Genomic DNA, 25,654 nt, shown 5'->3' with positions numbered 1-25,654 from the left:
GCCCCCTGCTGTTACACTGGGACAAGCCTACTTACATTAGCACAAATATTTTTGCTCTGACAGGTTGTATGATTTAACTGTTCTGACAAAGGGTCTTGAATGAGTTAAACCAGAACAAAACTGTGCATAGATCAGGCAACATATATTTCCTCCCTTCCCTCTAACATGTATTGTCAGGGCTGCTACATCTGTGTCATTCCCAGGAAAACCAGAAAAAAGCAGTGCAAGTTCTTGTTTGTAGGCACCCTCTTTGTAGACACCAGGAACATTGCCCTGAGCTGCTACCTTTACTTTACAGCTGCTACCTTACTTTACAGATGACTTCCAAGGCCACAGAAGAGCACAGGATCTACCCATGTCTTAAAAAAATTCAAGTCTGTGCAGTATATTTATTATTAACTACACTGCTTGAAACTTTCATTAATTACTAGTAAAAGCTCCAGGAATGAGAAAGGCCAAGTAATAAACACAGCAGGGAAGAAATTTTTATTTTTTCAGAAGTATTAAACTCCTATACATTTGACAAAAGCTTTTAAAATCAGTCACAGGAAACTGCTGGGCTGCTCAATTTTCTCTCTGTAAGAATCAGAGACATCAGGCAGCTGAACAGTTTGTTATTAATCTGACTAAACACACTGGCCTTGAAATTTAATACTAAATGTCAGTTGAAATACTCTGGTCCCCCTCAGCTAAAACAAAAATCAGAAGAATTATTTCCTCTGCTGCTTTTAATTGTTCAAACATGCAAGATCTTTGTAGTTCAGCAGTTCAGTAAAATATCTTATGGTTTAAATATTATAGAAATGCACAAAATTTCTGTACACTTTTTCTACAAATATGCACATATACAAAAGGAGCAGTCTTAATTTATGGTGCCTTTTTAAACATTCAAAATATAACATATTAGGTTTGGCATATGGGCATAGCCTTGTATGTCAGGGAATATACCAGTGTCTTTTTTTTCAGGCAACACCAGTGCTAAAACCAATGTAGTTGCTGAAGAGGGTTACAGGGTAAACCCTTCCAGCCACCATTCACACCCCTCACTTGCCAGCAGCCCAAGCAGAGCAAAATGTAAACTACTGGTTATATTCATCAGAGACATCAACTACTCTCAGCCAGAATCTCAGGATGTTCCTCCCAGAACTGATCCCCAATAATGTCACAGTGCAGGGGAACAACTTTAGTCCTAGTCCGGTTCACTTCAACTTCCTTTTCTTCTTCTTCCTTTGGCATTTTTATTTTCTTGGTTATGATTTCATTAATCTGAAAATACAGTCAACACATTAGCAGACATGTAAGACTCCAGAGGCAATTCACAAATGGACAAGAACCAAAGCTGCAACAAAAGCAAGTATCCACCCTGTAGCATATTACAGAATTTAAATACTGCATCTTTTGAAAGAGTCTGTTCTCAATGTAAAGACTAAAATGTGAGCAGATGAAACTGCAAGTCATCATCACACAGCCTGGAGAATTACCTGAAGATTCACAAAACTGATTAGATATTGAATAAAGTACAATATTTAATTTGGAGCTATATAGAGCAAATGGGAAACCTTACAAATGTCAGCAATTAGGAAAAAAAAAAAAAAAAAAAGCATAGGCAAAAGTAGAATACATTTCCAGGTGGAGACCTCTAATTGGTTCAAATCAAGTAATTTAAATTGCTGGCCAAAATTTAAATACAAAAGAAAAGAAAGGATTATTTTAATTATTTTCTTTTTTTTTTTTTACCTACAGAAGTCAAAAGGCTTCTGTAGGTAGGACGGAAAGTTATGGAGGAAGTTATGGAGCAGTCTTAACATAGACAGATGGAGTCCTGCTCACATGAGACAGACATATTTCTAGGTAAGATCATAGTTAAGGACACTAAGGCCACAAACACTTATGATTTTCTGAGGTCTCATACAAAACACAGTACAGGAATTTCTTGAACTAATTCTACATCAATGCTGTAATCCTAGAATGGACATTTCCAAGTTACCATTAAAAGGAATTTCCCATTAACAGCTCCACACCTTACTATGCTCCTTTAGAAAAGCAGAAAGAGACTAAGCACACTGTGAATGGCCTCGTACAGGCCCCAGTGATCATCACCTGTTATCAAAATGCCATTTTTCAGGAAGCAGCACACTTCCTCAATTAATAAATCTGGTAACAGTAAGAATCCAGTTGTACAATTCATTCAACAAGGAGATTCCTTCAGCAAATACAGCAGTCATGTTAAATTCCACATGTACACTGTCATCTGTTAATATAAATTATAACTCTTAGGATAAAATGTCTATCTCAGCCAGACTTCAGAGAGAAGGTTTTATACCATAGTTACAGATATCTCAAAAACATCTCCAAAACAATTAGACATCTATATAGCAAATATGGTTTTAAAATGTATTTATATATAGATATACATTTGGGATCCATCTGGTGATCTGACAGTGCAGCCTAATGGTATTACCTATTTCAAACATGAGTATGAAGCAAGCAATAATATAGTTTTTTACCTTCTGCCATATTAAGACTGTTCCTTTTCGATACATCAAAGGCTCATTGTTGTAGTTGATATTGAATTCAGAAAATAAGATTTCATTCTTATCTCCAGCAAAAGTTCCCTGAGAGAAAATGAAAAGAATTCAGTACTCTTACTGAAAACAAACAAAAAAAATTGAATCTCCAAAGTAGATGGGAAAACATTGGAACTAAGACTGACATTTATACAGGTTTTTCACATTTAAATCACAAAGATTAATTATGTCTCCCAACAGAGGAATTATTTCCAACTGTCTAATTAGGATATTAAAACAGAGAGGGTTTTTTTATTACATATTCAAGACAAATAGAAGAATGTCAACAGACTCCCCTAGAAAACAGCAGTAATCCACTGAAGTCTGTACAATGAGACAAAATCCTACAGAAGGGACTGAGAATCCAGAGTAGCTGAATCCTGCCCTTGCACTCCCTGCACATGCATACATGACATTTATATGACATTTCTAAGACTTCTGAGCTTGCTAATTAAGAAAAATCCTGCTAGTATCTGGCTACCCATTAGTCAAAACACATTGTCTGCTAATCATATTAACATTGGTACAATTCAAGAAGCTGTTCAATCTACACCCACAAAATTATTACAGTAGGAAGAGAGAAGCCAGCCAGGGCTGCTGGGTTGGCAAGATACAGATTTGCAAATCTTCCTAAAGTGACTCTTACTTGGAGTCTGTCCTGTGCCTGCACTGGTGTCAAACCACTTCTCTGTACAAGCATCCAAAACACTGTGTTATAAAGGTTATTGATATGGCCTGCAGAAAAAGAAAGAAGAGAGAAATTGTATTTACCAAGTCTAAGTCACAACTCAGAAAAAACAGCTTTATTTCCAGAGTCATATCCAAGAAACAGTAAAGAGTAAGGAGCAATTAATATTATCAGTTGATAGTGAGGATATAATCTTTATGATCCATTTTTAAGATGCTGCATATCACAGAATGACTACAAGATAGATTTAATTATGATTCTAAAAAAGGAGAGCAGAACATGAAGGACATTTCTGTGTAATGTAAATTATCTTCCTTTAAGCAACCAGTTACTAACAAAAGCCTAGAAAGTAAATAACAAAAGCCTAGAAAGTAAATAACAAAAGCCTAGAAAGTAAATCCAACCACCTGCTCCAGCATGGAATGTGCAGCACTTTTGATTGCTCCATGTTGTGAATTTGAACATTCACATCTCTTTGCTCAAAAAGATGACCTTGGCTAAAGAAACACAGAGCTTAAGAATATAACAAATTAATTCTACTAATAATTCAAATATTTCCTGTGCTGAACTCACTCTTTAAAATAAAACAAATACAGTGTTAGCCTGAAGACTCAGAATTTTAGCCAGTTTTTCTGTAACCAAAGCCCCAAAGAACAATAATGTTGTTTATTTAAAACAGACACCCTGCTTACTTTCTTTCACTGATATCTGTATATACAAACACACTGCCTTTTTTAAGGCTTTTTTTTGGCTTTTTTTTTTTTGGCCTTTTTTTTTGGCCTTTTTTTTTTTGGGCCTTTTTTTTTTGGGCCTTTTTTTTTTGGGCCTTTTTTTTTTGGGCCTCTTTTTTTTGGGCCTCTTTTTTTTGGGCCTCTTTTTTTTGGGCCTCTTTTTTTTGGGCCTCTTTTTTTTGGGCCTCTTTTTTGGGGCCTTTTTTTTTTTGGGCAATTTTTTGGACCTTTTTTTTTTTTGGGCAATTTTTTGGGCCTTTTTTTTTTGGGCAATTTTTTGGGCCTTTTTTTGGGCAATTTTTTTGGGCAATTTTTTTGGGCAATTTTTTTTTTAGGCCTTTTTTTTTTAGGCCTTTTTTTAGGCATTTTTAAAAGGCATTTTTTTAGGCATTTTTAAGGCATTTTTTAAGGCATTTTTTAAGGCATTTCTACTCAGACAGGAAGATAACTCAGTTGCACAACCCTCTATTCCCTGGAGCCCTTACAGTCTGCTTGTCTCCAGCTGAGATAATCTTTTATGTTCTGGTTGCTGGGATACAACACAATTCGTCCATCAAATCCTGGTGGGTACAGAAGTTGCTGGTCCTTAAAGTAATCCTTCCAGTAGAAAACATAACTTGAGGCAAACTGGGAGACCACGTGAGTCATGAACTTACTTGCAAACACAAAGCAAAAGGGAAAAGAAAGAAATACATCAGTGTGGTTATGCACCTGGGAGCAGCTGAGGTATCAGGAGCAATTAATTGTGCAGCATTTCTTAAAAGCCCAACAAGGGGAGAGTGTTTTGAAGAACAGGAAGTACTAAGTATCAGGAAAAAGAGTTTGGAAAAGGTAACATTTTGTTAAAAGAATGTTTATTGTAACAATGTTTGTTTCTAAAGTTTAACAAATTTTTTTTTTTTTTTTAACCACTTAATCACTGAACACATTTTCCCAAAAGATCCCATGCGAAGAACTCACATAGAATCATAGAATCATAGAATCCTAGGGGGTTGGAAGGGACCTCGAAAGATCATCTAGTCCAACCCCCCCTGCCAGAGCAGGGCCCCCTAGAGTACATCGCCTAGGAACGTGTCCAGGCGGGTTTTGAATGTCTCCAGTGAAGGAGACTCCACAACCCCCCTGGGCAGCCTGTTCCAGGGCTCTGTCACCATTACAGTAAAAAAATTTTTTCTGATATTCAACTTGAACCTCCTATGCTCCAATTTACACCCATTACCCCTTGTCCTATCACTGGTCACCACTGAGAAAAGCCTAACTCCATCTCCCTGACACTCACCCCTTACATATTTGAAAACATTGATGAGGTCACCCCTCAGTCTCCTTTTCTCCAAACTAAAGAGACCCAGCTCCCTCAGCCTTTCCTCATAAGGGAGATGTTCCACTCCCTTAATCATCTTAGTAGCTCTGTGCTGGACTCTTTCAAGCACTTCCCTGTCCTTCTTGAACTGAGGGGCCCAGAACTGGACACAATACTCCAGGTGTGGCCTCACCAATGCAGAATAAAAGGGGAGGAGAACCTCTCTTGACCTACTAACCACACCCTTTCTAATGCACCCCAGGATGCCATTGGCCTTCTTGGCCACAAGGGCACATTGCTGGCTCATGGGCATCTTCTTGTCTACCAGGACCCCCAGGTCTCTTTCACCTACACTGCTCAGATGAAGAACCTGAACTAATTGCACCCAAACACAGCCCTCATCTTACCTACTGTGTTAAAAAGGCAAAATTATAAATATATAATAAAATAATACAATAATAAGGGCAAAATTGCACCTCTAAAGACAGATGTTAAACCCAAGTTAACTTCAATATCAAAGCATCTGTTACCTTGCTCTTCTTTTAAACCATCTGCTCTTCTTTTTAAAAACAAAGCTATATTCATCACTCTGTCCATAAGCAATAGCAATATCTTCCAGTTCTTGCATCACTGTCTGGGCACACTTGGTCATCAGCTGAAGAGCACGGTCATCATTTGGCTTTTTGAACTCATGCTGCTCTGAAAACCTTCAAAGCAAAAACGGTTGAATAACAATGTCTTGAACCCGTTCGTTTTCACCATATTTACTTTCTGTGAAAATTAATTTCCAGCATCTTGTCAATGCTGACACAGAATTCCTTCCAGGTATGAAAAACTGTAACAACCCCCCCTATTTCTACACATTCTGGATAACCCATTCTCTTTCCCAGCAGAATCTCACCCTGGCCAACCCTTCAAAACAACCGTTTTCCATTTTTCTTGGAATAAAAGGATGCAACTGCAGAATTCACACAGGGCAAGCAAGGCACAGCCCAGGCCACCTCCACGGCCCCACCCAGGATCCGTCCCCTCAGCACTCAGCCATCCCCCGTGCCTTCAGGTGGAGGAAACGCCGAGGTTCGCCCCACTTCATTCATCCCAGCATCACTTTACCGCTGGCTGAGCCGTCGCCATAGCGACCACAAGCTACGAACTCCCCGGCCAGGAGCTGCCGGGCCGCCTTTCACCTGTGGAAGTTGCGGCCATCCAGCCGGACCACTATCCAGCAGTTGGGCAGACAGGTGTCGTCCGCCTCGAAGTCCCGCACATACTCGAACTTGCTTTTCGCCATGCAGCTCGCCCACCGCCCGCTCCCCGCACCGACTCCTGACGCTGCCCACCAGCGACACAGCATGGCCGGACCGGAAGCGGAAGAACCGGCGGACGCTCTCCCTTAGCACCGCCTCGGGCCCTTCTGGGCCTTCAGGAGGACCTCTCTATGGCTCCCGTGCCCGGGCCGGGGGGGGAACGGCCGTGGCGCACGCGCGGCGTTCCCATGGCGACGGCGTCGCGCGGCGGGGAGGGCGGGAGCGGCGCGAGGGCGCGGCGAGCGTTGGGTTCAACGCCGGGAGGGGGCGAAGGGACCCGGCGGGATGGAGCGGAGGGGCAGGGAGAGACCCCCCCGCACCGGGGCACCCCCGGAACCGCCCCCTGACCCCCTCCGCCTCCCGCAGGGCCCCCACGGGGAGCTGCAGATCAAAGTGGAGAAGGTGGAGGCGGAGGAGGAAGGTGGCCCGAGCTGTGCCGGCGAGGGCAGAGAGTCAGGGGGCGAGCTGAGGCGCTCGCCAGCTCCGGGGGCGGGTAAAGAGGTGGCACTCGGTGGCATCAAGAGAGAAAGGGACCGTGGCGGTGGCAGCGGAGAGGGCGAGAAGGTGAAGGTGGTGGAGAAGTGGGGGAATGAGGAGACCGGAGTTGCTGTCAAAGCGGAACCGCCTGGCGTGGCCTTTGAGGCTTGCAAGCTGAAGGTGGAAAAGGAGAATGCCCCGAGCGGCCTCCAGCCTGGGCCTGCTCATCCCAGCACCTTGCAGCAGCCTGAGGGAGCTGGCGCCGTCCTTGGAGATGTGAAGATCCCCATTGTGCTTCACTCCTTGCCTCCAGGGACCCGCATACAGATCCAAGGCCCTGTGCCCACAGAACAGATCCACGTCGCCAAAGTGCCAGTGGAAAAAGTGCAGCTTAAACTGCAGTCCTTCATGGAGCCTTCAGTAAAGATCGAAACTAAAAATGTCCCCCTCACAGTTCTGCCTGCAGATTCAGGTATTAAGGGAGCTCACAAGGGTTCAGTAAGTGGCACATAGCTGACAGGTTATCAGGCAGGAGAACACCAGTGGACAAACATCCCTCTGGCTGGACTGGAGTTTGTACAACTCTCTTCTTCTTCTGCATAAGATGTAAGCATGGGAGCACAGATTTCTCTAGTGGCTTGTTGAAGTCAATCCATGTGCCCCATGACTGGATTAAAACCCCTTCTACCAGTGTTCAGTATTACACTGACTTGTGATTGAAAATTTAAGGTCAGGAATCTGCTTGATTTTTTAAGTTATTGAGTATTCGTGCACCTTTTGAAACATCTGAATTAGACACTTAGTATTTTTGAAAATTATCTAGGCTTTCATCATTAATGACTTAAAATGACATCTTAGAGACTGGAAGACTTTTGCCCTTTATTGATAATGTGAAAGAGTTAATTTCTAAGCCTTTTCCAGAGAGGAAATTGCTTGCTCAGGGACCAGTTGTGAGGGACCTGGGGGTTTATCTTGTCATCAGCTAAGTTTCAGTGTAGTCTGTGTTCACAAAGAGAAAACCTGGGTGTCATAGAACAGTCATTTGTTAACACGGGTGTATGCAGCAAAATGAGTGTCCAAATCTGAGAAAAGAGAGGAAAAAAACACAACAAAACAAAACAAACCCAAAACCCCAGAACAGCAACAACCTCAGCTGTGAAGTCAAGAACTGCAAAGGTGTGGGACTAAACTGCCTTTCCATTGTTAGGTCTGGTCTCCACATCATTAGGGCTTTGGATCATTAATTTTGGTGGTGATGACAAGTTCACAGTGACATAGCCTCTGCTACACAATACATAGCTTATAAATTCATGAAAAACAATGTAACTGAAGAAATCCCAACCAGGCTATTAGCAGTGCCGATGGTTTTTTGGGTTTTGGGTTTTTTAATAATAAGTAACAAAACCCAGATAAATCATTCCTTTTGCAGTAGTTCAGTGAAGGTTAGTGGAGGATGCTCCCTTAGCCTTATTTATTTTTTTTTAGGAACTGCTCTCCAAATGCACATCGAGTTTCACGTGTCCCAAGGCTCTAGTGACTTTTTTTTTTTTGGACTGTTGCCCAAAACCTTCCTGATTTATTGAATGTAACCTGTATTGCATACACTGACTGGAAGATTATCCTCTTCCCTTGTTTTGTTGCACAGGAATGCCAGATACTCCATTTAGCAGGAACAAAAGTGGCCACGTAAAGCGTCCAATGAATGCATTTATGGTGTGGGCTCGGATTCACAGGCCTGCCCTAGCAAAAGCCAACCCAGCTGCCAATAATGCAGAAATCAGTGTCCAGCTTGGACTGGAGTGGAGCAAACTGACTGAAGAGCAGAAGCAGCCCTATTATGAGGAAGCTCATAAGATAAAACAAAGACACAGAGAGGAGTTTCCTGGTAAACATATATTTATTTACCTGAACGCTTTCGAAGTGCAAGATCTTTTGAAAAAATGGTTTTCTTTCATTAAAGTGAGTGATAGAGTTATAAAAAAAAATCATGCCTATTTAAAAAAAAAAAAAAACCAACAAAAATTTCAAGCACACTGCCCTTTTATCAGCTTTCTAATGCCTCAGAGCACTTGAATTTTTGAAGCATCAAAAATTATGTTCCATCCTTCAAAGCCTCTAATGTTTCCTGTGACCTTAGATCACCAGAGAACTGGCAGCTCTTATGAATATTTTAGTAGTCTAATGGCCATAAACTGAATTTACAGTGAACATGGCCTGCTGCATCATTTTACATGCTCCAGAAGGAGCTGCCTGTAGTGCCACGTGCATCCATGGATATGGCCAGGGAAATGCCACAGGAAGCACAATTGACACTGCATTCTGTGGGAGTCTTCAGCATGGCCACTGGAGATTCCCAAATAACAGTAGATGATGTTTCTCAGCTTTAGTCAAAAGAGTTAAAACTGTTACCCTTAACAAATTGATTTCTCAATAACACTGCAGCTCAATCAAACAGAGCACAAGTACTTCAAATGCTCCTTAAAAGCTGTTGAGATACCAGGTGTGGTGATAATTTCTCCCTCTTTTCTCATAATCCTGCCAGTTCAAGATTATGGTTACTCCTGGTAGACAAGATCTAAGATCTCCCTTCCTCTCTCCTTGCACCCTTCCAAAAGTGGGTACTTGGTTTAAATTCCTATTTTTAATATAGATCTGCTAGTGTCTGGTTAATGCTGTAAGTGAAACGTAAACATATTCCTCCAAAATCTATCCAGGATTATTAGTGTGTCATATTTTACATTGTCTCCTGTAACATGCAGTTATATGTGAGACTTAAAGGGTTAAGGAAACAATCAAGAAAGATCCACACTTTAAGATACAATTATGGTTTTCTTCCACAATGAAAACCCATAGTACAGTGTCATGTTCTCCTTTATATGCTTTCTTAACTGTGCCACATCACTCCCCACTGTTCCTTATTTCTTTGTCTCACAGTTACAATTTACTAACATTAAAACAATGCCCAAATATATTAATTTTATTAATATAAATTTATTAATTTTATTTCCACTTCTGATAAAATGCCCCATTATGGAGCAAACGGAGTTTTGCCTTTGACTATAGGAGCAGGTTTCGGACTAAATTTTTTAGATACTTTAAAATTACATATACCATAGCTTTACATAATGAATGAGACCCTCCCAAAAATTGGATGTTTGCATCTTTTTTCACCTCTGACAGGTTGGGTTTATCAGCCACGAATAGGCAAAAGGAAACGTTACCCACTGCCTGGCTCTGCTGTACTTGCCAGCACTTCCCAGAACATCGTCGCTACAAATCCAGCTGGCATTTGTCCCTTCCAGACACCTACTTACTCTTTTGTCATCCCCAGTGTCAAGAACACTATTGGACATCCAGTCTGTGAGTTTTCAGTAGTGAACGATTTTAAAAACTTGGAGTTTATCTATTGTAGTAAAAGTTTTACATACAGTAGTGTAGATACAGTTAAAACAGTTTCTCAGTCTTTCTTGACACCCCTGTTTCTACCAGTTCTCCTCTGCTCTTCTCCTTTTCTCTCCTAGTCTCTACCTACTGTTTCCTCAGCCTCTTTAATCTTTCTGGCTTTTTCATTGCCAACAGATCCCTGCTATTGTCTTTGTAGCTGCTGGTTCCCTGCTCCTCTTGGTCTTTTTGGATCTGGGTAGCCAACTTCAACAACAAATAGCTTGAATCCAGGCAACAGCATTTTTCTTTTTAAGCATCCTGGCAAGGGCTGGTATCTTTCTAATGAGACAGTAAGATTAAATGCCTGTTTATGCTGTGTGGCAACATGCAGAGCACTCAGGTTTGTCCTGGTGAAATAACTGTCTGAGTTAGTGATGTGATTCTCTCTCCAGTCCTTCTGTAAGTTTGACTGAATATTTTAATTTTTTTCTTACCCTAGTATATTTTATAATGCTAAGTTGTCCTCAGAAGCTACTGTGTTTCATTCCAGAGTTTACTATGCTCTTGTGGTTCTTAATGATACTTAAACACAAACTGCAAAAACCTAGATGCATTTAAATCCAATTGATTTAGAATTCAGACTCGGGCTAGAAAGTGGGGTTTGAGAACACTGAGATACCAGTTTGCAATGCAGTTTGAAATCTTTCTGTATAAAGGCATTTTGTAGACATGAGATGCAAGTTTTGCAAAATGTTTCCAAGTGAAATTAGCTGCCAAGTACCTTCACTGGTGAAGGAAATTTTAAAAACGTATCAGAGAGTAGGGTGTTTTAACTGTTGCTTCTGCTTCTCACTGCTCCTTTGGCATCACACAGATTTGTTAAGAATTTGGCTCACTCCAGCTCAGCTGGTAAGACTTGAGAGGTCTTCTGAGCTTCAGGTGCTAAATGCATGCTCCAGCCTCATCTGTGGCCATATCAGGAAAAGACAGGAAATCAGGAATCAGGAAAAGACAGAGCCCTCACAGCCTCTCAGGGCAGCACTCACCAGCCAGTTCCTTCTTTTTTCACCTTTGGCTTTCTGTAGAAGGAAGCTTGAATAGGTGGGCTCCAAACCTGTCTGTCAGAACACATGTAGGCCAAGTGGTGTATGACTGCAAGTTGCAAGGACATAATGATTCTGCCTCTGTCTGTGGTTTGTTACACTGCTGTTTATGAGATATTTTCCTCTATTCATGTCTGATAAATAACTGTTCTGTTTCCTAAAGGTGAGTCTCCTGCCATCTGTCTGCCAGCTGCTCCCATTCAACATGTTGGTCCAATTACTCTTTTCCAGACTACCAGTGCAAGCACCACATCAGTGGTTGTTCCAGCTCCAGCCCTTCCCCTGCACCCTGTAATTTCACCACAGCACTTTGCTGAACCTGCTCAGACACAAGCTCTTGATCTATTATCTGGCCTCAATTGCACTCTGAAGAGACCTACACCAATGTTCATTGAGAGCTTTAGCAGAAACCCAAGCAACATCACCACCACTAATGGCACATTCTCTATCCCTAATAGTGACCCCCCAAGGGAGTACCCAGGGGTTCCCATTTTCCCTAGAGGTGTCCCTCTTCCCCAGACTACCCCTTTTCTTCGCTCACATATTTATCAGTCTGCTCCAGTTGGTCAGCCAGCCAGTCTGTTTGGAGTGCCTCCTCGCTTTTCATTTCACCAGCCTTGCTTTGTGCCTGGACCTCACTATTTCCCCTCAAGGTAATGAAATAATTTATTTTATTTCGATATCTTTATGAAAAAATACTATAGGGTGTCTTGACTTACAGAAAGCAGCTGGAGGATGCGGGAGCGGCAAAGAAAATGCGTGCAACCAATATGGTTGATAAACGAACTTCTGGTTTATTGCGCAGCAACTTTTGCTTATATAGAGCTTCCGTGACCACACCCCAGCCACCAACATAACTTTTTATTGGACACCTGGTGTGTTTACCTGTAGCACAGCGAATCCCTGGTGCAGGTAGCACCGGAGTATGGGCCGATCTAATTGGCCCCCCAAACATGGGGTTGGGCATAGCAAAGGGGTCGTACCTCCTATCTCTTCGAGAATATTCAGGAATATTCTCCAACATTCTCCAAGCCTCTCTAACATTCCACAACAGGAGGACTCAGAATGAAAGGTGCTTTTACCTTCCTATAGCTCCTGTGTTATTGCCCAGTTACTGAAAGCTCTGTAGCACTGTTGCAGTGATTGCACTCAAGCTCACAGTAAATATAAGTATCTTCTCTCCTCTTTATGCATCTAAGTGCAGTTGAGTTCTGCAGAAATGTGTTAGGTAGAAACAGTGTAAAGATATGTTGAAAACTATCAGATAAAGTAAGTGTGTGAGATGTCTCCTGGGTGCTATGATTGCAGCTGTCATAAATACCAAGATTTCTGAAATCCAGCCCGGTGGGAAATGTCTTCAAGATTCTTATGAGTGTAAATCCTAGTTTTTCTCACACAGTCTCTGGGTAGTCAGTCAGAAAACATCACCTAATCAAAGAATTTACAAGCTAACATACGTTGTATCCCATGGGTATTTTCGAAGTTAAGCATGCACAGAAAGGACCAGTGAGTTCCCAGCAGCCAGTGTGCTGCTCAAGTGCAAGAAATCTGATAGTCTGTTGATGTGCTCTCATTTCACAACCCCATGGCCATGATTATTGTTTGAAAGGCATCATTTTTCTTTCAAGACCATGCAAAATCAAACTTAACAAATTTTTAATGTTAGACTTCAATTCTACCAGTTCATACACCATTCATTCCTACTAACAGAAACAACTCTTATGTTCCTACAGCAATAAGCCTACCTGATCTTAAATTATGGCTGATGATAATCCATCAAACTCAAAATAACTCCTTGAGATGATAAGTGCAATACAGGATATTTCTATTTTGAGGTCCTTTTAAGAAACACAGGGCAAATATTCCTAAGATTGCTAAAGATTAACTTTGCCCATGATCTCTGAAATGAGACAGTTCCATAAGGCCTCTGAAGGAGTGTTCTTGTGCCATAAATGACAGTTCATACATTAATGGACTTCTGAAGGCTGCCAGCTTTGCTAATGCCAGGATCTTTCTCTTACAGTGATTTATAAGTTCACCTTCCTATAAGCCTATATCTTGCATACAGGAATCATAATTTTTGAGTAGCATTGACAGTGCAAAGATATGTATGCAGATTTATGCACTAAAATTTTAAAGGTTATGTTGGAAAGATGAATAATCTTGAAGCCTCCATGGGCATTGTATCAATGCCATATAATGTCTGCACTGGAGAGCTTTTTTACTTCTTCACATACTATGTTTTCTTAACAATATAGTGACTTTTTGTAACACTATGTAAATTACAATATGTGTGTCATTCTGCATCAGAATAATATCCAAAACTTCTGACACCAGAGGAACTGACAACCACATACTGTGCACAAGGACTCACTCACAGTCCTATTTAAAAACCATGTAGCAATGTAAAAGTTCACTCACAGAATAAATGAAGCAGTTTACTCAGATGCTGTCACAAATTTTGCCATACAGAAATAACACAAACTGACTTGTGATGCTTTGTTTTACTATTCTGACTATGTTGGTTGACATATTGCTGGCTTATCAGATAGTGGTTTATCCATATTATTTCACTGATAAATAAAGTGGGTTTTGTGTTTGTTTTGAAAGAAACATCCTGCACATATCTAGCATAAAGAGGTGCATATGTATCCCCAGATATGTTATCTGCATATGTCTCTTGTAATGGCCCCAGTGTTTAAATCTGGCATGGTTTTAAACTATGTGGCTTGTTAATATTTCAAGAGGATAAACTGACTAGCATAGAACATGAGTGCCATTCTGCATTTCTTAGCTGAATGGAAATCCAGACAAACTGCATTTCTGGAAGCCAACTTTCAATTTCCTTCATTGCAGCACATGCCCATTCATCCGACCTCCATTTGGCTGTGGGAATTTCTCCAGTCCTGTGCCTGAATGCCTTGGCTTTTATGAAGGAAGGTACCAAAGAGAAGAGGTGATGTTTTCAGCTCTGGACAGAAACTATCCTTTCAAGGAATACCAAGAAGAAAATATACATGAGGGCCACCATAGCTGTGAGAGCCTTGAAGTAGTGTCCAGCTGCAACAAGGAGTGGTATTCAGGCCCTTTACCACAGCTGGACATTGAAACATTGGAGGAGGTTTTGTCAACTGCCCCATCCAGTCCCTCCAGCATCCACCTCATCAACGTAACCGACAGCGATGAGGAAGTGGACGTGAAATTGTTGCAAGAACTGTAATTCAAGAACTTCATTCAGAGCAGCATTATAGATGGGATAGAAATGCTTGCTTCAACACTGTCTTACCAATCAGCATGTTCAATGGAAAACCCAGGTAGCTTGAGGGAGCTGCACAGGTCATTTTGAAGAGTCTGATGATCTGTTTGTGGTTTGAGAGATCACATACAGATCCGGGCAGATCAAAAGCCTCTGAAGTTTCACCTGCTTCATCAGAGCAATGTTTGGCTCAGGAAAGCACATACACAGGAATCCAGCTCTAAGCATGTTCTTTTCTGAGGAGAAGCACATCCTTTTAATGCCAAAATAACCATTTTAATGGCATTTAAATGGCATTACTTTAGCAGTTTTAGCAGGTGAAATAAATCTGTTTTATGAGCATATAGTAATTCCTGCTGCAGTAAAATACCATAAGGTCTCAAGAGTGAAGTCAAGAATAATTCTGCAATACTTAATATTTTTTCCTTTGATTACAGAGTTTTAAGCTTTTTTTTTTTTTAGTTTTTAACCATAGTCTGTCACACAACTGTTATATAACACACTGAAAATTGACATCAGTTTCAGAAATACCTTGGTCTGAAACCAGTTCCATTCTTAAAATTGGAATTGTCTAGGCAAATGTTGAGGCATGGTAGCACCCAGGGAAAGGAAAATGGATGGAATCTGGCCCTGTGACTTACACTAGTGGGCTGTGGCTTGAGCCCTGAGTGTAGTTAATATTCTAAAGAATTCTCTAGAGAATACGAAATTCTCTGAAAAATATCAAAGGCTTTTAGTAGAGAGAATATCTGTGCTGAACTCAGAAGGTAATGACATTCAAAACCTCTTGCCTAAAATTCATAATTTATGTTATTAACATTTTTTTCCTTACCCTGTTGTTTTGCTATTGTTGTATTTGAATAAACTCACCTGAACAATGTATCCCTAGTGCTTCATTTTAAGCCATGGATATTTAACTTAGTGGGGACAGATAAATCATGATTCATGTAACTCTCAGATTTACTGTGCAGGTAAGCTGCCCATGCCTAGAATGATGAGCTGAAGTAACTTTTTCAGACAATTTGGGTTATGATATTAGTGTATATATATCTGTGTGAGTTTTTATAATTATGTAAATCCAGATACCAGAAAAATATGGGGAAGAGCTGAAAGCCACTGATGGAGAAGTTCTTCTTTGCTGGGCTGCCAGACAGTGCTAAAGAATTATCCAGAGGAAGTTAGATTGAGATCTCATATAGGACTTCCTGTATTTTGTGGGTTATTACACTGCATCTGTCAGACTTTGAACATCCTGTCAAATCTGAGGCTTAGGTTCAATATATCCATTGAGACTGCATTATTGAGAAAGATACAAATTTAATTTCCATATATGTTAGAAGCTTTTCATAAGTCAGTTTGAGGTAGATTCCCTCTGGATTCTTTGCATTTTAATTTTCAGTCTTATATCAACATTTCCATGCTTTTCTGCTTCTGTGAGCTCATAATTCCATTTTCCTTGTCTAAGATCAAAACCTCTCATTTGAGGACTACAGCATTTAGTCATTAAAGATCACAAAAGTATTAGTTAATTCTTTCTGCCCTACTCATTACAACTGCATGAACAGCCCCTTGCACCCAACTGCATGTGCAATGCAGATAGATCATTGAGAGGAAAGTCTTACAAGTAGTAGAAATGCTTGTTTCTAAATTATCTTCTCACTGAAAGTTGATCTGGCCTGCAGGAATGCATGTGGGCAAGTGTACTAATTCCTACACAAGTATGTTTCGGGGTGTAAACCAGCTGTTTGTGGGATTATGCTCTAGATTTAACTTTCCTCTTCTCCCATTTTTCTTGTTACACACTATGGAGCAGGATATATGGCTTATTGCAGTGCACCAGAATTTAGAACACCTTCTTGCCATGGATAATACAAATTTACTTCCTCCTCTATGAGGGTGTGTGGCACTGATTGAAGGGAGGTGCCTCAGAGCTGCTCACCTGTACCCTGTGCTTGTGAGCCCAATGCTGATGGCTCAGAGAACTTGATTGGGTTAAGGGATTAGGACTTTGCTGTGCAACCCACATCTGATAATGGGACTTTTGTTGCTCAGTTAAGAAAACACAGTATGGTACCCTTGGTGGAAATCTGCCTTGTTTAATACCCCAAAGGCCAGAGGAAGAGAAGACTTAGGATTAACACTTTCTGGATATATCAATGTGAAAAAAAATGTAGGGCTGATCCCTCCTTCCCTTACTGTCCTGTACTAATGGGATCTGTTTCTGCAGCACTGAGCCCTCAGCTAAGCTCTTGTGAAAACTGTTGTGTCCTGTCTTCAACATGAGTTAAAATTGTAGGAAAACCCATCCAAACCTCACTTCCTCTGAGCCAATCCTTAGCCTGCTGTAGCAGCCCCTCACAGGGGAATTCTTTCGTGACAGAAGGTTTTAGTTCACGTTTCTAGGTAATTTTCAAACCACTGTTGAACTTATTTCCTAAATGCAGATTCCTGTAGTGCCAAGTATCTGTGCTACTTCTCCTCTTGGAACAGGCAAAACAGATCATAGGCAGGGCCAGTCCTGTGGTGAGCATGTGCCCTTCTGTAGGGCTGCTTCATGATATACAATCTTCTACCATGAAGTTCACTTGCCTATAGGAATGAAGCAAAAGTAGCAGCAGTGATCCAGCCTTTAAAAAAAGCATAGAGAGTACATTGATATTATTTCACTAACAGCACATTGGGACAAGCCCTTGTCTAGTGTCTGATCATCTTACAGCACTGCTCCAAGTTTGGCAGGACAGCTGCTCTTCCAAGTATCCACAGGCTTCCTCCTTTGATCCTTTCAAGTAATCTGAAGGAGCAAAATGTTCTGAAAAACAGATTTCATGTTTAAGTCAGCAGAGTGACATTCATAGGTTAGGCAGAACAAAAGGTCTTCTGCTAGGACTTTAATTCTTGGTAACATTTTCTCCATTGTCAGCAGGAGCCTTTTCAGAGAAGTTCATTCAACAATCTTTCCCATTTCTGAAGAGAGAGTTGCAATGAAATATTACTGAGTTTTTAGTCTCATATATATCCAAGTCATTCTCCATATAAGTCTGATTATTGAACAGGTATTTTTCTCTTTTGGCCCATTTCCTTCTAGATGGATAACTCTTGATTTACTATAAATCATCCTTTTCTTTTTTTTTTTTTTTTTTCCCAGCTAACTGTTGCTCCAGCATTCAACAATCTTTCAAACTGTCAAGTAGTTGCAGAAACCCCACTGCATAAGCATTCACATTAGCTTTGCCCTGGGAAAACTGGAACATCTGATTTACATCTTATTGTCAAACAAGTAAGTGACAGCTTGCACAGCCCCTTCTCTCTGGGTGCTGAGTGGAGGCTGCAGCTAATTGGTACATCCACCCCTTGATCCCAAGAGATGCAGTAGATAAGGGAACAGAGCTCAAGCTTCTAAAATCCCAGCTGATACTTTTAATCAGAGAGTTTGGATCCTGGAGGAAATGAGTCTGAGTCTGTGTGATTCCTAGATAACAAAACCCCTGGCCTTGCTTTGTGAATCAGGCAAATTTCCCATTGATTTTGGTAAGAGCTTTTTGAAGAGATGGGTACAGGCAGGATCTGATTCATCCTGTGCCAGAGGCAGGTAGCTAACAGCATCTCAGCACTGTTAATTAGGGTAGAATACCCTGAATTTTTCCATGCAACAATGTCTCAGTAATGTAAATGATATATCATATATATATATATATAGATTAAGCTATATATAACAACTGTAAAGCCAGTGGTTATATTTTTATAGAGGGGTTTTCTGGTGATTATAAATTAATATATTAATTCTAATATTACCAACATCCAAATATAAAAATACCATTAGATTAAAAAGGCAAATATTGCATGTATTTCATTCTTATTAAAATAAAATGCTGACAAAAATCACATGAAGATAGTTATTGGCCTGAATATTTCCAGAAGATTAAAACAAGGCTCCTTTTAGTCAATTTAAGCTATTTTTGAGCTTATCTTCTTTTAGAGAAACATATGGAGCAGTCCCTGTGAAGAATTTCTTGTAGTAGAAGATTTGTGACAATCTTGCAGTGCAAGCATACATGTTCCCCATAAAATATTTTTTTTCCTTTGGTAGACAGAAATTTTATGCAAGAAGAATAGCTTAGTTTGTGTCTAAAGCTGGCTTGCATTTTTACTTATTTTTAATAAAGCCATCAACAATAGTGCCATTGTTTTATTCTATATTACAAGCAGCTATAAATAAATGGGAGAGTTCACAAAAAATTCAAGGTTTCCCTTCAAGATACTCCATGTGATTAGAAAAGAGTTAAAATTAGCCCTTAGATTTTTGCTCCAGAAAAACATGATTTAGTTGTGTGATGAAAATTTGTGACCTGTCTGTGGGTTAGCTAAAATGTCATTTACAGCCTGCTCATCATGATGGTTCCCCCTAGGTGTCCCCAAGATGTCTGAGCTTGCTTCTGCCAGGGTGTTACCAGGAGTGAACTGACCTTCACAGGATCACAAAGGTTCAGTGTGTAAAGTGCTGGGGACAAGAGGGGACATATATTAAAGTCATAAACCAAAATGACATCTGCAAATGGGAACAGCCATGTTTCCTGTGCCTTCCTGGGCACAGTGGCAGGAGTCAGGAAAGGCCCTCAGTCAAAGAGAGGTCAGTGGTTTCAATAGCATAAAAAAAAAAACACTTGACAAAAGACAAATCTCTACTGTTATCTAGCAAACCTTTATTCTAAATGGAGCATTAATTTCCTGTCAGCCTGATTTACTGATATATGCTGAAATGTAGCCAGGTGCAAATTCTCCCCATTTCTTCAGTTGGTTTCTTGATGGTTCACCTACACAGGCACTTTGAGTATGGAGGTGAATGGAAAGGGTTGTGTGGATAATGCATATCAATGACTGCCTGAAGGATATGACTAAGAGGTAATGCTTTTCTTCACCACTCTGAGCCAGCCCCATAAAGATGCAGGTCAGTGCAGCCTCACAGCCTTGCTCGTGTGGCTGCAGCTGAGCTGACAGGCAGTCTCAGCAGAAATTCACTAACACAAGGGAAGGCAACTGCTTTTCATGAGCTTGGTCTGTCCAAGGAGCATCTACATCATCATGAAGCATAATTTTTTGCAGTTGGTAACATCAGCACGTTCCCAACAACCTGGATTTTTGTCTCCTGGTGTGACCTTGACCCCCCTGGTAAACCAGCCCAAGAGTGAGGTGCTGTGGCTGGTGACCTTCTAGGTGTTCAATCCCCCTGGAGAGCAGAGGAGTAGGAAAGAGGTATCCAGTGCACTACAACACATGGCAGAGTCCTGAAGGATGCAGATGAAAACAAGGATGCTCCTTTGGGAGCCTCAGAGGAGTAAACAGATATCCCTAAAGGGCAGTACAGGAAACAAGAGCTATGAATGCTCCCAAACCCCTCCCTAGGCCCTCCATCTGCCTTAAGGGAAGAGAGGCAGTGAACATCTTTTTATTTCTGCACTTTTATACAGGCACAAAAAATTTCACTCTGTATCATAGAATAAGGTTAAGCATAAGTACCAAAGCTCTCCATTGTCTCACAGAATGGTTTGGGTTGGAAGGGACCTCAAAGACCATCTAGATCCAGTCCCACCTTGGATATACCCCCAATTACCTTCCATTAGAGCAGGTGGCTCAAAGCCCCATCCAACATGGCCTTGACCACATCCATGCAGGGGTCATCCATGACTTCTCTGGGCAACCCATTCCAGTGTCTCAACACCCTCACTGTGTTGTTGTTTTTTTTTTTTCCTAATACCCATGCTTTTTCAAAATCTATCCTCTTTCAGTTTAAAGCCATTACCCCTTGTCCTACCATCATATGCCCCTTCAGCTGTCCAGGGAATGCATTTCCTAGAAGCAGAGGGTTTTAGGATGCCTCTGGAAACATGGCTACAGCCATGAATGGTTTGATAGGATTACATATAAATATAATAAACAAAGAAATATATTATCAATTAAAACCATAGCACAGCTCCTTCAAGAACCTCTTGACAATGATTTGGCTGCTGTCCTCCACCAGATCTTCCCTCTTTACTACGGATATCTGTGCTGGCAAAAGGACTGGGGAGCAAGGTGTTCAAGCTTCACCCTATCCCCAAGGGACCTGGGGACAACCCAGCCCAGCCCAGCCCAGCAGGGCAGAGCCGCTATTTCACGCATGGTTCATTCCCGAGGTGCTGCCTGGGGTGAGGTGGAGGAAAAAAAGACCCTCCCACTCCCCCAAAAAAGGGGCTGCGGGGGCGGATTTCTGGCCGGGGGTGGGAGGAGAAAGCCGCTCCGGGCGTCTTTATAGGGCGGGCAGCGGCAGCCGCACCGAGTCTCCCGGCCGGAGCTATGAGGAGGGGTCGGAGGCTGCTCTGCGGCATCGCCCTCTTCCTTCTGCTGCCCCGTAAGTGCGGAGTGCCCGGCCCGGGGGGCGGCTGCGCCTTCCCCCCTCCCCTTAACCAGTGGCCCTCGCTGCATGAGCTCCCGGGGAGGGAGAGGGGGTGGGAGGGTGGTGGTGGGGTGGGGGATAGTTTGGTGGGGGAGATCCTTTTGCTTCTCCTAAAACCAGCGCATAGCTGTTTCCTCCTGCCCCAGCTTCGTGACCTTAGTAGACTGGTCGGGGGTGAGGCTGGGGCCGGGGTGGTTGAGCGGCTCCTCTTCTGTCTCCCCAGCCGGAGGGGTCTCGGCTGCCGCCGAACCCCAGCCCGAGGTGGTGGTGCCGCGCTGGGCAGCCCCGGCCAGCCCGGGCAGTAAGGAGGTAAGTCACACCTAGGGCTTTATTTTTATTTTGTTTTCAAATCTCTGAATCATTTCCAGGGGGAGAAACGATGTCGCCGTTAGCACAGGATCTTGCGATGGGTGTTTTGTGTTAAGCTGTGCTCAGCGGTGAAGCAGAAAACCCATCTGCAGCAACGGGGAAGCTGCTGCAGCTCCTCCGAATCCCGGGAAAGGTTACGGGAGGTGCCTGGCACACGGCACCCACTGACCATGGGGCTGCTCCTGGCGACTCCCATTCACCCTGTGTAAAGGCTTGTGGTCACCAGCTCTCTGTCATGCTTTAAAACCTGGATCTGTGTATCTGTGAAAGGGCAGTGGGGCAATACAACCAGGGGCATTTAGAGAACAGCCGATTAGAGGCATCTGCTTTAGAAGATGAATCCCAGCTGGAAGGTGTTTCACTAATAAAAGCCAACCAGCAGCTCAGGTGTGTCTGATGGTGTCTTAGACCATACATATCAATACAGATCTCATCCCCCCCCTTCCCTTACCTAGACAGGTGCAGTGGTGGGGCAGTTGTCTGAAGCCATTCTGAGAACCTCTGTGGTGTCAGACTTCCCAGTGCTTGCCACAATCAAGAAGTTATCTATTTCCATAATCAAATGAAAGAGGAAAATCCAGATGATGTTATTTATGTTGTGTACCAGAAAAAGAGATGTCACAGCATTGTACTGAAGAAAAAATCATGGCATTTCCCCATGGAGATGCTCTTATTTTGAGGCTTACATCATCTCTATATGATGAGACTTTCTGAATCTTTTTATTGTGTCATATTTAAATAGAAAAAAAGAAAAAAACCAAAACAAAATTACAATGAGTGTTTCATTATGTTAATAACTCTTTAAAATGCCCTTGTAGTGCTGCCTAGAAGCTTTAGCTCTATTGTTGATAAGAATACAAGTACACCTGGACATTTCCCCTTATACAAATTTGCTGGGTTTTGGGGGACATTTGTTTCAGGCGAGTTCCTTTTGGCTTTAACACCAGTGTTAGCAAAGTTTATGTACAGCTGGGATATTTCAGTTACACAGCAACTGATGTACTATAAAATACTGGGATTATTGAAGCATAACAGAAAGCATTATTAGTAATAATGCTGTTTGTACAACCTTTGTGATGACTTTTATGATGATGGAGACTCTCTGACTCCCCCATTTATGGACAAGGCAACCTCCATTGCTTACATATTAGCAAAATAGCAGACCTACCCTGAGATGTACTGAGCACCTGTGATTCTGTAAACTAAACTCAACCCCTTGGAATTAGTCACTGTTATATGTGCTAAATGAACTAATTTGCCTTGCATCATCTGTGTGTGATGTTCTGGGAAGTGAAGGAAGGAAGAACAAAACTCAGAATATGAGCAAGAAGTTGATGAAAGAAGTTTGTAACTGAGCTTGGAGTTGATGAAGTGTCAAGCAAGCTTATCTCTGCACTGACAGATCTTTCATCAGAACATCCTATTTGGTCAGCCTTGCTTAATTTTGCCTTTAGTTGATCTGGTCTGCAAAATCCCCTTCAGTACTGAATTAGGAAAAAATATGGGTTAATAATCTCAGCAGGTTTTATGGGTTTTGTTTTTTGTTTTTTTTTCTTCCACATGAATAGAGAAGTCTGTTCTTACCAAATGGGTTATTTCACTTCTAGGAAGTTCATTCATCTGTTTCCCTTATATGAAAGCATTCTGACTTAGAAATGCCCAGCTGCCCTTAGCAGTGGTCCTGTTTTAAGGGACATAAAACTGGAAACCTTCAGAGGCCCTTCTGGTTGGCCCCCTCAGAAGCATATTCTATGTTTTCAGTTTTTGGGTTTTTTTTTAAATGCTTGTTTTAGTGTATGCATTTGACATTGCACTAAAAAATCAGTCTTTTCTATTAACACCAGTAAGCCTTGGGGAGCTGAGTGTCCTGTGTCCTCATTTGGAGCTGTAGCCAGATTGCAATCCAGAGTTGTGCTTGAGTGCTCAAACACACTAAAAAGTTGCTATTATGGTTTCCAGTCCCTTGGCATCTTGAGGCTAACACCAGACATCTAAGGAGCTAGGTTGTATGGCTTTTATTGGCATTTTCTGCTAGTAAAGGAACTAGATGAAAATATTTGGAAGACACACAGACATATGATTCCTTCTGTACTATAGTAGGCTCCTAAAAATATCTTTTTCTGCTGTAACAGCAAAGGAAGCTTTGGTTAATTACCTTGTATATTTGACTTCTAAGTCCCTGGGGCAAATTGGGGTGTGCTGCAACGTGGTCCTGAGCCTGGTGCACAGGAGAACACCCCTCTCACCCAGCTGCACCTCCAAGCTCTCCAGCACCAGGACTTGGTGTCTTGTCTGAGCCCATTATTCCTCCTGAGACAGAAGGGTCACTGGTGCAGATACAGCATCTCCCCAGTGCTGCTTCCTGGCTCTGCCTGGCTATTCCATGGGTATGCAGCAACCTGTCTGGAGCTGGGAGCCACTATGGCCCATTTCTTCCTTTCCCCAGCACTCTGGATATGAGAGTATAAAGAAGATGAGGTGTGGTTTAAGGTCAGCTGCAATTTATGTTTCTGGGTATGCTCATCAGTTTGATGTATTAGTAACAGGCCCTGTCTCTGTTGCATGCAGCATCCACTCAGAACGGAAGTTACAGTAAAGGCAGAAGGCCAAGAGCTCATCTTAGAATTGGAGAAAAATGGGTAAGTGTGCTTGTGCTTTGTGTTATGGTCTCACTGAAGTAATGAATAAGGATTACAGTGAAGTCAACAGGAAAACCTCCACTGACTTCAACAAGGTTCTGATAAAGACAGGATGAGGAAGTCCTTTTCTGGATTTCAAGGTTATTCCAGGTCTGATTCCCCAGTGATGTTAATCAGCCAACACTGACTGGAACAGCTTTGTCAGCAAAAAGCAGATTGTGACCTGGCTCTCCGTGTAAACTTGGTTTTGCATCATAATTCCTACTACATTAACTAGAAAATGTTGCTGATATGAAGTGCATTATTTACCAAATGGCTCGATGCTTTAGAGTCTGTGTGACTCTAGTGAGGATTTTATTTGCTGTGATCCAAAGAGGTCCTGCTCCGTTTCCAAGGAGAAACGATCCTACAGTTTCAATTCCATTAGTGCCCTTCATGCTAAAGTAGACTGAGAAATTGCTTTCACATTAACTGAAATGCAGCCTCCCCTCAGGCATGATACAGCAATGCTGTGTGATATCAGAGGGTGTGATGGTTATTGAATTCAGCTGTAGGTGCAGGAGATTGAGAGGTAGAAGGATTCTGGTCTGGAGGCTGCTGCAGAGGCTTTCTGCCATGTAAGTACAATAGTTTCCAGTGGTGTAAATTTAGCTGCAAGAAGCCTCTTTGCTAAGCAATCCAGTTGAACTGTTGATGTTTTATTTATTTTTAAATGGGTCTGAAGATTTACTGATGGAAACACAACCAAATATTTGTCTAGTAGATTCAGCAGGAATCATAACCTTAGAATAATGAACCTCACAATGATCCTGGTTATATTTTAAGTGTATTGTATGGGCATTCCAACCACAGAGCTTGGGGGCTCAGCTTTTCTCCTGAAAGAGGAAGTGTCAGAGGACCTTATTAGTTCTGAAGGCAGTGCATAAATCTAAATGATACTTGGGGCATTTGGGAGGAAAAAGATTTTTCTTGGCACCATCTGCAGTAGAAAAACTGAAATCTGATGGCTGATGAAAGGAGAGTGCATCCTCTGAGGTGTTTCTGTAAGAGGTCACATAAGCTACTGGGAGTTTCAGGGCTGCAAGAGCTGGACACGTTTTGCCAGGCCTGTGTAGAACTCAACAAAAACAGCTATAAAGTCTGTGTGTTTTGGCATCACTCAGCTGAGAAAACAGAAGTGGCAGAAGAGACCATAAGCACTGTTAACTCAGTCCTGCCTAATGCAGGAAATTGAGCTGATGCTGGTCAGAAATGCCAGTCCCTGAACTGAACCTGGAAACAATGCAAGTGCTCATGCTGCTCTGGTTCCCCTTCCTGATGGGAGGACTGACAGGTCTTGTATTTTCTGCATTCACTATGCAAAGGTGAATTTATTTCTGGCCCAGTAAAAGATGGATTAATTC

General features: G+C 41.8%; 3 protein-coding genes across 5 annotated transcripts in view; 2 read left to right on the top strand and 1 right to left on the bottom strand.

Moving 5' to 3' along the window:
• Positions 1 to 463: 463 nt before the first annotated feature.
• Positions 464 to 6,735, bottom strand: THG1L (tRNA-histidine guanylyltransferase 1 like). 3 transcript variants are annotated; one of them, XM_071758300.1, is made up of 6 exons: positions 6,558 to 6,735; positions 5,817 to 5,993; positions 4,472 to 4,641; positions 3,214 to 3,302; positions 2,508 to 2,615; positions 464 to 1,266 (listed from the first exon to the last, which is right to left on the bottom strand). In XM_071758300.1, exons 1-6 carry the CDS (start codon positions 6,638 to 6,640, stop codon positions 1,105 to 1,107), a joined length of 789 nt encoding a protein of 262 aa, XP_071614401.1. In that variant the 5' UTR covers positions 6,641 to 6,735; the 3' UTR covers positions 464 to 1,104. The 3 variants fall into 3 exon arrangements, with proteins under 3 accessions (XP_071614401.1, XP_071614400.1, XP_071614402.1); XM_071758299.1 differs by having other exon boundaries at positions 6,474 to 6,727; XM_071758301.1 differs by lacking the exon at positions 6,558 to 6,735 and having other exon boundaries at positions 4,472 to 4,637; positions 5,817 to 5,952.
• An 81-nt stretch (positions 6,736 to 6,816) lies between these two features.
• Positions 6,817 to 15,695, top strand: SOX30 (SRY-box transcription factor 30). The gene is made up of 5 exons (XM_071758298.1): positions 6,817 to 7,542; positions 8,716 to 8,955; positions 10,251 to 10,430; positions 11,721 to 12,210; positions 14,414 to 15,695. Exons 1-5 carry the CDS (start codon positions 6,879 to 6,881, stop codon positions 14,775 to 14,777), a joined length of 1,938 nt encoding a protein of 645 aa, XP_071614399.1. The 5' UTR covers positions 6,817 to 6,878; the 3' UTR covers positions 14,778 to 15,695.
• A 5,445-nt stretch (positions 15,696 to 21,140) lies between these two features.
• Positions 21,141 to 25,654, top strand: part of ADAM19 (ADAM metallopeptidase domain 19) — a 33,940-nt gene continuing 29,426 nt past the window's right edge. Inside the window, exons 1-3 of the mRNA XM_071758780.1 lie at positions 21,141 to 21,198; positions 21,467 to 21,552; positions 24,181 to 24,251. Of these exons, the coding sequence (XP_071614881.1) occupies positions 21,144 to 21,198; positions 21,467 to 21,552; positions 24,181 to 24,251 (212 nt within the window). The 5' untranslated portion in view covers positions 21,141 to 21,143. The remainder of the gene's footprint in view (positions 21,199 to 21,466; positions 21,553 to 24,180; positions 24,252 to 25,654) is intronic.

This window comes from Heliangelus exortis, chromosome 15 (assembly GCF_036169615.1).
Source record: "Heliangelus exortis chromosome 15, bHelExo1.hap1, whole genome shotgun sequence".
In the NCBI taxonomy this organism is placed as follows: domain Eukaryota; kingdom Metazoa; phylum Chordata; class Aves; order Apodiformes; family Trochilidae; genus Heliangelus; species Heliangelus exortis.
Note: the sequence above shows the minus strand (reverse complement) of the source record. Positions and strands in the feature narration are given on the sequence as shown.